This window comes from Gloeophyllum trabeum (assembly GCF_000344685.1).
Source record: "Gloeophyllum trabeum ATCC 11539 unplaced genomic scaffold GLOTRscaffold_00001, whole genome shotgun sequence".
Taxonomy (NCBI): domain Eukaryota; kingdom Fungi; phylum Basidiomycota; class Agaricomycetes; order Gloeophyllales; family Gloeophyllaceae; genus Gloeophyllum; species Gloeophyllum trabeum.
Genome location: NW_006920410.1, coordinates 591,870 through 601,972, shown reverse-complemented (window position 1 = coordinate 601,972; position 10,103 = coordinate 591,870). Strand labels below are relative to the sequence as shown.

The following is a 10,103-nucleotide window of genomic DNA, read 5'->3' as shown; positions in this document are numbered from 1 at the left end:
CCGACAGCGAGCCTCTGAGCTTCGCCAGCAAACACGATAGACGCCCGCGCCTCGAGGCTGCTGCATCAGCGCCTCCGCGTGCACCTGGCCATCCCACAAAAGGCCCGTCCCAGCTTCGCTGCGTCCTTTCGTCACCCCGCCCCGTCATCGTCTCATGCTCTCTGTCCTCCCTGCGCCCCCGCCCCCGCCCCCGCCGCGCAGCGCCCTCGACGCCCGCGGCAGGTCCTGCGCCGTCTCGCCCGTCCGCAGACCCCGCGTCTGCTACGCCCCATCCAACCAGCACTCGTATTATTCTCATCCCACCTCTAATTACCGTTCCACCCCCGCCGCCCCGCCACGTCCATCCACCATGGCACCCCCCTGGACGCCCCCGACAGCCTCCTCCTCCAGCTCCGGCCCCTCCTCGCCCCCCGACCTCTCCTACTACGACTCCCCGCCGCCCCCGCCCCAATCCCTCCAAGACCAGATGCACACCGCTTACGCTTTGGACGACCACCGCCTCGCGCGCCTCCTCTTCCTCAAGCTCAAGGGCGCCGCCGACGTCTGCTCGCTCGACGACCCGCGCGTCGCCGCCGTGCGCGACGAGGACCTCACCGAGGTCTTCGCCCCCGCGGGGCTGCTCAAGCTCGAGGCGGCCGAGGAGGCGCGCGTGCGCGCGTGCCGAGCCCGCGAGGAGCGGTGCAGGCGCGAGAGGGCGCGCGAGGCGCGCATGCGCTGCGCAGAGCGCGTCTGGGCGGACAGCACCGCGAGGGTGAGGGCGGAGAAGCGCAGGCGGGCGGAGGGGAGCGAGTTTGCGGGAGGCGCCAGGGGCGTCTCGGCCGGCACGGCAGACACAGCGCGCCTGCCTGCGTCGCATGGCCCCCAGTTCCAGTACGCCGTCCCGGTGATGCCCCCGTCGCGCTCCCCACGCGCACAGCAGTCCCTCCTTAAAGCCGACGCGCGCTGTGTCCCCTTCAAGCTCGTCGCCACGACCATGCAGGGCTCGCTCTTCCCGCTGGACGACGCCGAGGCGCGCCTCTACTCGTCCTTGTCCTCTTCCCGCAGCCGCCATCCGCGCTCCCGCCAGGTGCTGCTCAACAGTCTGCTGAAAGTCGTGGAATGGGAGGACGGCGAGCGCCGGCGCGCGAAGGGCAAAGATAGGGAGGAGGACCGCCAGCTGGACGTGCGCGTCCGCGCGCGCCCGATGTGCGTCGCGTGCTCCTCCTCCTCATCATCATCATCGTCCTCGCTCTCGACCTCGGTATCGTGGCTCTCGTTCGGGAGCAGGAGCTCCGTCAGTACAGCTGGCACCTCCGTCAGCGCCTCCGCATCAGTCAAGACCCACTCCCCTTCGCCCTCGCCGCCCGTCTCTCTACCGAAATCCCCATCCTCATCCCGCCGCGCGTGCCCGCACCACCTGACCAGCGTCCCGCTCGCCGCCACGCCGCTCGCGCGGCCCGTGCCCGACGCCCCCGCCCAACCCATCGACAGCCCGAAGCCGCGGGAGTTGGAGAAGGGCAGGAGTGAGGGAGGGAACATCGTGAAGCGCGTGAGCAGGCTGCTGGACGTCGCGCGCGGGCTGCAGAAGGCGTATGCGAGCGCGGTGATGTTCTCCGTGGCCGTCCCGGGGGTGGACGCGCGCGAGCCCGAGCCCGAGCCCAGGGAGGAGGCGCACGAGAAGGAGGACGAGAAGGCGGTGGTGGTGGTGGTGGACGAGAAGGCGGTGGGAGGGGAGGTGCACGCACCGAACCCGAGACCGAGACCGAGACCGCACGGCTACCGCGCGCGCGCAGCCGACGTGTCCGCGTTCACCGCCCCGCCCCCCGCGTGCGCCCAGCACACGCACACGTTCGCGCCGTACGCGCTCGTCCCGCTCCTCCCCGCGCCCGCGCCCTCCCGCCCCGCGACGTGGCGCCTCCGCCCCATCGCGAACCCCGTCCTCCTCCGGCTGAAGGCGCTGCAGAACTGCTGCGGCGCGAAGCGCCTCGCGTGGGAGGGGCGAGCAAGGGAGGGGAGCTTGGGGTGTGGACGGGAGAGGCTGGTGGGCATCGCGTGGGAGGGAAGGGGGCGGAGCGGGTTGAGGGTTGAGGTAAGGTGGGAGGGGTAGGATTCGTGCTGGGGGGGGGGGGGGGTTGGACTAGAGTTTATTGCCAGGTTTTGGTTCAGTGGTTGGTTGTAGGTTCGGGCGAGGTGGCTCTTGTAGAATTTGTATCGGTATCGCTTAGCTAGCTCTCGTCGTCGTCGCTCTCGTGTTCGCTGCACTTATACGTTACATTATAGTACTTAGATCCTGTATATACCACCTCAGTAGCCTGCTTCCCCCGTCAAATAGTACATAATCCGTATTGCGTCTATCTTCCTCGCCTGAATCCTCGGTGTGCAGATTGCCCTTAGTGTCGTGATCACGATAAAGAAAGCGATGCATCCGACAGCGAAGTAAGATACGACACAAAAAAACTCAACCTCCGCTAGCGCTACCACCGGAAATCCAGAGGCGACGTCTCCGGCGCCCCCGCCGTCCAATCCCCAGGCCTCTCCCCGCCCTGCCCGCGATCCCCCCACAGCCCCGGCGCGCCGCCGCCCCTCCCCCCCCGCTGGCTCCCGAACATCGCCGGCCGCCGCACGCCCACCCCGCGCCCAGGCCCCTCCGCGCGCACGACGAACCCGTGGTGCGGCGCGCGCGGCGCGAACATGTCTTGTGCACCCCCGCCCTGGGATTGGGAGGGCGCGGGGGCGGGGGGGAAGTAGCCCGAGGGGACTTTGAGCCGCGCGAGCTCGTCGTCGACCTCCGCGCGGATGTTGTGCGCCGCCGCGGCGCGCTCGTCGATGCCCAGGTGCTGGCGGAGGGCCTCGTTTTCCTGCTGCAGCCGCGCGATCTCGAGCTCGCGCTCGAGCGCCCAGTTGTAGTCCGGTATGGCATCCTCCTGAGATTGGGAGGAAGAGGAGGGCGACTGGGAGGAGGAAGATGGGGACGGGGAGGAGGAGGTGGGGTGCTCGGAGGTGGTGTTGGACTCGGGGCTGGGGCTGTGCGACGGGGAGGGCTCCTCGCCGTGCAGGGAGCGCATGAGCGCGCGGAGGGACGCGGCGAGGCGGTGGAGCGCGTGCGTGGCGGCGTCGCCCGCGGTCAGGTCGGCGTGCAGCGTGTGCGAGTCGCGCGAGAGGAGGAGGGTCTCATAGTGCCGCGCGAGGGTGAGCTCGTGCATCTGCGCGGCTTGCTGTGCGGTGAAATGTCAGTGGGGGTGAAGGGGAGGGGGGAGGGAGAGGGGACGTACGGCGTGCCCGCGGAATTTCTGCATGACAGTCTCCATGGTCTGCTCGTACTCCTTGAGGAGCATGCTAAGCTGCTTGTTTTCGTGCGAGAGGGTCTGGTTCTCGATGATAATTTGGGCATTCAGACGCTCCAGCTCCGAATCGAAGAATTCTGTCACAAAACGCGTCTTAGGAATCACCGAATCCGGGACAGCAGTGAATTACGCACCTTTCGAGATGTCTGTGTTCACCCTGCGAAGGTTGAACCCACTATTTGCCTGAGCAGCCTCATTCTACACGCGAATCCATTGTCACTCGTCCCCTCCTGCTCTCAGCCACAGGAACGCACCTTCAATGCACTGGCCTGCGCTATGAGGTTCGCCGCGACCTTTTGATTGTGGGCGTTCTGCTCGGCGAGCTCGTGGATGAGCTGCCAGACGCGCATAAAGTCCACATCCGACATGCTTGTACAGGAGCGCTGAAGGATGAGCGTAGTGCTACATTCGCGCCCAGTGCGATCTGCGCCTGCCCATTGCACTGACACGAAAGACGCGGGCCCGGCGGCGGCCGATCCGGTCGGTGGCTTCGGGCCATTATTCGCATTACAAGTGACATAAAGTCTGTAAAATACCAACACCTCAAGCCACTGGACTCATGCCCTCTACCGGCCAGAGTATTACCTTTCCATGGAGTAAAAGCCACTGCAGGACCGGCGAGTTCGACAGAGGCTGCGCGGTCGGCGGGACTCCGGCCGGCCCCGGCCGGGGGAGCTCGTCGTGATTTACAGTCGCAAAGCAGGGTAGTATTTCCTATCCCTATCGACTCGCTAACGTCCATCTCCTACTCCCTTGCAAGTCGTGGCACTCAACTCCCTGCGCCGTCCGCTGTACCATCAGTAAAATCCCGCTCGCTTTCTCTTCCTCTGCCTGCTCTTCTCTTCTGCGCCCCGCTGTACCACCCTCGCCGTAATTATTGCCCTGCCTAACCCCCATTCGATTCAATCCTTGCGCACCCGGTTTGCGTTGAATCTCCCTGCTTAATACTGCACAAAGAAGAGAAATAATGGCGGCGTCGCTCACGGCCCTCTCTGCGTCTGTCACGCGCATCCTCTCCCTCTCCGGCTTCCCCAAGGAGCTCAAGACGAAGGACATCCAGGCGGCCTTCTCGGAGTGGGAGAACGTCGGCGGGGGCTTCAAGATCAAGTGGCTGGACGACACGAGCCTGCTCCTCGTCTTTGCCGACCCTGGCGTAGGTGAGTGACGGTGGCAGGTCCCGGCGTCACCCTCTCTTCACGCCCCCTCCGCACATTGCACACCCGATCTCTGACCATCGCACAGCCAAGCGCGCGTACCTGCAGACGCTCGCGCACCCGCCCGCCTCGCTCGCCCCGCCCAACTCGGACAGCCCCGTCACGATCAAGCCGTACGACGGCCCCGACGCGCAGAGCATCATCCAGAACGTCAACGCGCGGCACAACAGCCAGCGCGGGCACGGCGCGCGCGCGTCCTCCGCGTCCGTCTCGCTCCCCAAGCACCGCGCCAACAACAGCGGCAACAACGACCGCGAGCCCTCGCCGACGCTGCCGAGCCTCCCGACGCACCCGACGCTCAGCGCGCTGCTCGGCGAGCACATGGCCGCGGCGGACCCCGCCATCCTCGAGGCGGGCGCGCATGCCGACGCATTGGGCGGCGCCCCGCGCATCGGCGACCCCGCGAAGCGCATGCTGGGCGCGGCGATGGGCGTCCGGCACCCCGGCCTCGGCCCGCGCGTGCTCAACGGCAACGGCACCGCCGGGGACTCGACGCTGAAGGATGTGCAGCGCGCCATGGCCGGCTTGGTCGTTGCGGAGTAAGCGAATCCATCCATCACTCGTTATCAGGTGGCAGAGAGTGTATAGAGAAGAGAAGAGTTTCAGAGCGTTCTTTCGTGGATTTTATGCTTTCGGTTGGATTCGCGGTGACGGATGAGCAGGTGCTCGATGGACGGTGGAGGCGAGATGCGGAAGTACCACCCATTCCATTCCTCAGCGATGTTCGTCACTCGGGCCGTCTGATTCAGAGTCCCATTCCTTCACTGGAGTTGGGCAACCCGTCACCTTTGTTCATGCTTGTAATCCCTCGTATGGTTGTCTCTCATTAATCGCACCGTACTGTTCCTGTATAAAAGCTTTCTATTAACTCTCAGCGAGAGGGGATTGTACGTTAGCGGTGAGCAAGCAAGTGACAACGATACACGACAGCGAGTCAATACAAGATATTACGAATAAGGTACAGTAAGATGAATGCGTACGTGAGTGCTTGTGTGGATTAGTGATGTGCGAATAATAATGATAGGTGAGAGAAACAAAGACAATCACACCCGCTCCTTCCGGGCGTACACGGTTTGGCAGAGGATATACCCCGGCACCCGGGCCTCGTCCAGCTCCCGCTCGGCCCTTGCGTTGACCTGGTCGACCAGATACTCAGGGAACCCGCTGCCCAACAGCAAAGGCCTTGCGGACTTGATGAACGCCTGTCGAGTGGAACATCCGAAACACCTTCTCAGCGCCCCTTAATATAGCTCCACAGAACTAAGGCAACGCACCTTGATATCGTCGCGCATAACCTCCCCAAACGCGCGCTGCCGAATCGCGTCCTCGTCGTCCCCGCGCGCCCACGGGCTCGTCGGGATCCAGTACTCGCGGTAGACGACGTCCGTCATGCAGCGGTGCTCGCGCACCCAGCGCTCGAGCAGGTTCGCGGCGTCGACGTGTCCGCCACGACGACGCACGGCCTGGTTGACCATCGTCATGAAGAGCGGCGCCCATGGCGGCTGCATGACGTTCGCGTTGCAGACGTAGGGCTTGCGGTGCTCGTCGTAGATGCGGAAGTCGAACTCGAAGAGGTCGAGCAGGCCGCCGGGGCGCAGGACGCGGGTCGTGTGGTCGAGCAGACCTGCGTAGTCACGGATCTAGATCGGGACGGATATGGTAAGTCGATCGCTAAGGTGAGATCTCGCAGATCCGGCACGATCCGGCTGGAGATCTTCTAATGAAACGCTAAAATGAGACTCACGCCGGACGAGACGAGGCGAGCGTGGACGACGTCGAACTGGCCGTAGAAGTGCTCGAGACCGAGGTTGATGTCGTCGACTTCGCTCCTTCACACAGAAAGTCAGCAAGAAGAGTCTGACATAGTCCGCTGAGAGTTACCTGAGATTGGGTGGCATCATGCTACGGAGAAATTTGTCAGGACGGACGCAGCCCGGGAGAGTCGGCAATAGACACTCACGCAGCTTGCATGGGGACGAGATCCACGGCAACGGCGCTGCAATGGGGATAGTCCAGCGCAACGTCGCGTATCCTGCCAAGACGTTATTGATCCATCGCGGCGCGCCAATGCCACACTCGGTCTCACTCACCAGCACCCGGACCCGCAACCAAGATCGAGACAAGCCTTTGTCTCCCCCGACCCGTCCTCCGTCAGCACTTCGTCCATAGGAGGCGGGTACTTGCCGCCCATCACCTCGATGAACATCTGGTGCTGCTTGTCTGCCAAGTAATGAGCCCAAGAGTAGAGTTCGATCGAATTGGCTCTTACCAAGGCGTTCCAGCTCCTCGTCGTCCGCGGGCAGACGATACACATCCGAGTAGTTGTTCAGGCCTCGTCCGTACTCGTGGCGGAAGATGCGCTCTCTCATGGAGCTCGTGATAGACCACACGGACGGGGCGGGCGACGCAGAGCGGACGGAGACGTCCATGTCGTAGGACGTGGCGGAGGTGCCAGCGCTGGGGGCGTAGGAGCCGACGCCGACGCTGGAGTAGGAGTCGCTCTCATCGTCGGTCTCGAAGTCGGGGTGCATGCGAGAGGCGGAGGCGGTCGCGGTCAGGGCAGCCATGGCAGCGGGGACGCTAAAAGGCGCGGGAGCACGCGCATATAAACGCGCTGGGCAGCTTCGAATGGGTATGACGGAGGTCGGCGGAGGTTGCCAGTGGATGGGGGAACGCGTCGGTCCGCTGCAATCGTAGGAAGGAAGCCAACACGCGTCCAAAACGGGACGGGCGAGATCCGCCGCAGATCTGGCCATCGCGCCGGAATCTGGGCGCGAGATATTCGATTTGTGGCCGTTTTGGCTGTCGAGCTTCCGCTTCAGGCGGGGGTGGCGGTCGTGCTGCGTCGACGTGTTCTTTCATACGTCCTTCCGCTGGGGATCGCGCTCGGAAGTGGCTTCAACTTGAAGTTGGGCGTAGTGCGGGCCCGGCCCCCCGTCTCGGTTTCCTGATCCTACCGCCGCCGACTTCCCATTAGCTTTTGTGTTTATGTGTCCATGTCCGACCGGCGGCGTTCGTTTCCTCGCCTCATTATCCATGCTGTTCCTCTTCCCCGGACGGCCAAACCCCCGGGCCGCCGTACACGCTCGCCGTTCTGAAACTTGGAACGTTGCATGAGAACCAGAACGTGATGCCATGTAATTACGCAACCCGAGCCGTCTGCGTAGCTTAGTCCATCTGCAGGGATCCAACCGCCTGAAACGATCTGTCGTTGATACCTTCTGGGCTGTGTAAATCGCCCCTTCTATTCTTCTAGTCCGATTGGCTTTCCATCACACGAAATTACCTGTGGGACCAATATATGTATCCGACCTCATGCCACACCAGCGAGACTCGAAGCGTGCTCCCAGCGGTAGTCAGGCGACGAGCGACCCCGTGACACGCATTCACTTCTCCTGCGCGAGCCTCCCCGGGCCCGGGATGCCCTCCGTTCCGCGCCTGCACTTATGGCCCCGAAGGAAGTCCCAAAATCATCTGATAACCCCACCCGCTGGCACTTCCCGCACCACTCTTCCTGCTGTCAGATATGGTATGGGGTATACCAAGCGTGGACCTACATCCACAAAATTTCTCCGTGGGTCTCATTTCCGACGTCCGAGTCCTAGCCAGCAGGCGCAAAGTGACGAACCTTAGGACAAAGACTCACCGGCTGATAAAATCGACGATGAAGGCAGCGCCCGGTGCCTCGTGGGCACCCGATGCGTAGGTTCAATCGTCTATAAATGGAGTACAGCTATTCCGAAGGTAATCAGCAAGGCCATCCTGACATACGGTTTCCGGCGGATATACGAGCCTCCACCCGAGATCGGGACGTGTTATGCGACAGCAATCGCGAAATGCGCACGACTGATGGGACGTAACTCTGGACTGCCACACCGACCGTACAACGAGTGGATTGGGCACCCAGGCTACGCTGGTTGCAGGGGCGCTACAGTAGCGACGTACAAATTCACTCTTCGCGGACCGAGCACTGGCCTCACATCCCCGAATTCGCACAGGCGGAACGATATATCCCAATATTACATTGTCGTCGTCAAAGAGAACAAATCCTACACTGGCCCGAACACACATGTAAGTACGTACAACCAAACAACACTGACACTCAGCGCTTCTTCAACGCCTCGAACCGTTTCTTCAGCATCTCAAAGTCGTCCTCTGGCGGCTTCTGCTTCTCCGCCGCCGGCGCGGGTTTGCTGTCCTTCTCCTCCAGCGGAAGCTCGGGCAGCTTCGGCGGCGTCTTCACGCCCTCGCCCTCGCCCTCCACGACCTCGTCGCTCTCCGATTCCTACAACAAATTGGCGTACAGTTAGGAATGGAAATCACGGCGGGTGGATGAATCAGATGCAGGGAGCGCGCGTACCCGGACACCTCCCTCGCCGCCATCATTCCGCGGGGAGTACTTCAGCCCGTATCCTTTGGCTATCTCCGTGAGATACGCGTCGACGAGCTCCGGCGGGGGCATGCCCACGTTGATCTTGCGCAGGACCTGCGCGCACGGCAGGGGGCTATCAGAAGGAGCAAATCGGCGGATGGGATGGCACGGCGTACCCGGTCGCTGACGCAGTTGTCGCGGTTCTCCATCACCCCGAGCGAGAACTCGCGGCCGTACTTGTGCATCAGCAGGTCGCGGAGTACGTGCAATTCTACAGGCGAGCGCCGTATAGGCGTTAGTACATACAGACATGGCACATGTGACGAGACGGTGGAGGTAGGAACAGACCTTTCAGTTCTGTCCGGGGCGCCGCGTAGATGATGCTGCACACGGCTTCGCTCACGCCTGGGTCCGGCTCGGGTGTGCTGAGATGCGAGATGAGTGATTGACCAGTCAGCACTGGCGATAACAGACGAAGGTAGCACGACGCACTTCTGCTCGAGCAGCCCGAACCGCGCGATCAGCAGCTCCGAGTACAGCTCCAGCAACTCCAGCAGCTCGAGGTATATATCCTCATTTATAACTATCAAAAGAAAACACACGCGAGACAAGAACAAGTGCAAGTCAGTTGCATCCACGAGCGAGGCAGGCATGATCCACACCATGCAGGGCGACATACTATTCTCGACCTTGATGCGCGCCGTCTCGAGCTTGCCGCGCTCGAGCAGCGTCGCGATGTCCCTTCGTGTCGCCTTCGCCTGTGCCTCTTTCTTCTCCTGCAGCGTGCGCAAGCGCTGCACGGATAGCCTTGGGGAGGGGGGGGGGTTTAGCGTTTCGGGACAGGAGGGGGGAGGGGAGGGAGGTGTACCGCAGCTGGACCTGGGCGGGGGTTATGGACGCCGGGACGGGAGGCGGCGGCGACGAACCTTGGCTTTGGTCGCGTTCCAGGGAGGCATGAGAATTAGGGCAGTAGCGGCTCAGAGGAGTGGAAGGTGATTAGATGGAATGGCAGGACGCAGGCAATCGATCGGTGGCAAATGGCCATGACCATATCAAGGTGCTCAGGGTCCTTCATTCACTGGTTTTATCGGTAAGTCAGCCCAAGGGACTCGAGTACCGAACGACCGCAGACGTATAAGTTACATGGCTGCTATAAACGACGTTGGATGTGGGTATGGGAGGAGTACATGCAGC

General features: G+C 62.6%; 5 protein-coding genes across 5 annotated transcripts; 2 read left to right on the top strand and 3 right to left on the bottom strand.

Annotated features, from left to right (window-relative positions):
• Positions 1-1,528: 1,528 nt before the first annotated feature.
• Positions 1,529-2,101, top strand: GLOTRDRAFT_97465 (uncharacterized protein; the record flags this gene model as incomplete). The annotated part of the gene is made up of 1 exon (XM_007862403.1): positions 1,529-2,101. A coding segment is annotated over one exon (552 nt), but the record flags the coding sequence as incomplete, so codon positions are not given.
• On the bottom strand, positions 2,101-3,691 carry GLOTRDRAFT_134866 (uncharacterized protein; the record flags this gene model as incomplete). The annotated part of the gene is made up of 4 exons (XM_007862402.1): positions 2,101-3,194; positions 3,252-3,400; positions 3,458-3,521; positions 3,578-3,691. The coding sequence occupies 4 exons, from the start codon at positions 3,689-3,691 to the stop codon at positions 2,454-2,456; spliced, it is 1,068 nt and encodes a 355-aa protein (XP_007860593.1). The 3' UTR covers positions 2,101-2,453.
• Positions 3,692-4,029: 338 nt separating this feature from the next.
• Positions 4,030-5,886, top strand: GLOTRDRAFT_108807 (uncharacterized protein). Its single transcript, XM_007862401.1, has 3 exons — positions 4,030-4,480; positions 4,566-5,741; positions 5,814-5,886. Exons 1-2 carry the CDS (start codon positions 4,291-4,293, stop codon positions 5,078-5,080), a joined length of 705 nt encoding a protein of 234 aa, XP_007860592.1. The 5' UTR covers positions 4,030-4,290; the 3' UTR covers positions 5,081-5,741; positions 5,814-5,886.
• Positions 5,581-6,906, bottom strand: GLOTRDRAFT_67477 (S-adenosyl-L-methionine-dependent methyltransferase; the record flags this gene model as incomplete). Its single annotated transcript, XM_007862400.1, has 7 exons — positions 5,581-5,739; positions 5,833-6,177; positions 6,282-6,366; positions 6,419-6,439; positions 6,498-6,569; positions 6,628-6,757; positions 6,807-6,906. 7 exons carry the CDS (start codon positions 6,904-6,906, stop codon positions 5,581-5,583), a joined length of 912 nt encoding a protein of 303 aa, XP_007860591.1.
• Positions 6,907-8,639: 1,733 nt separating this feature from the next.
• On the bottom strand, positions 8,640-9,865 carry GLOTRDRAFT_101968 (DUF292-domain-containing protein; the record flags this gene model as incomplete). Its single annotated transcript, XM_007862399.1, has 7 exons — positions 8,640-8,822; positions 8,898-9,023; positions 9,086-9,180; positions 9,258-9,334; positions 9,402-9,492; positions 9,589-9,703; positions 9,836-9,865. 7 exons carry the CDS (start codon positions 9,863-9,865, stop codon positions 8,640-8,642), a joined length of 717 nt encoding a protein of 238 aa, XP_007860590.1.
• Positions 9,866-10,103: the final 238 nt, after the last annotated feature.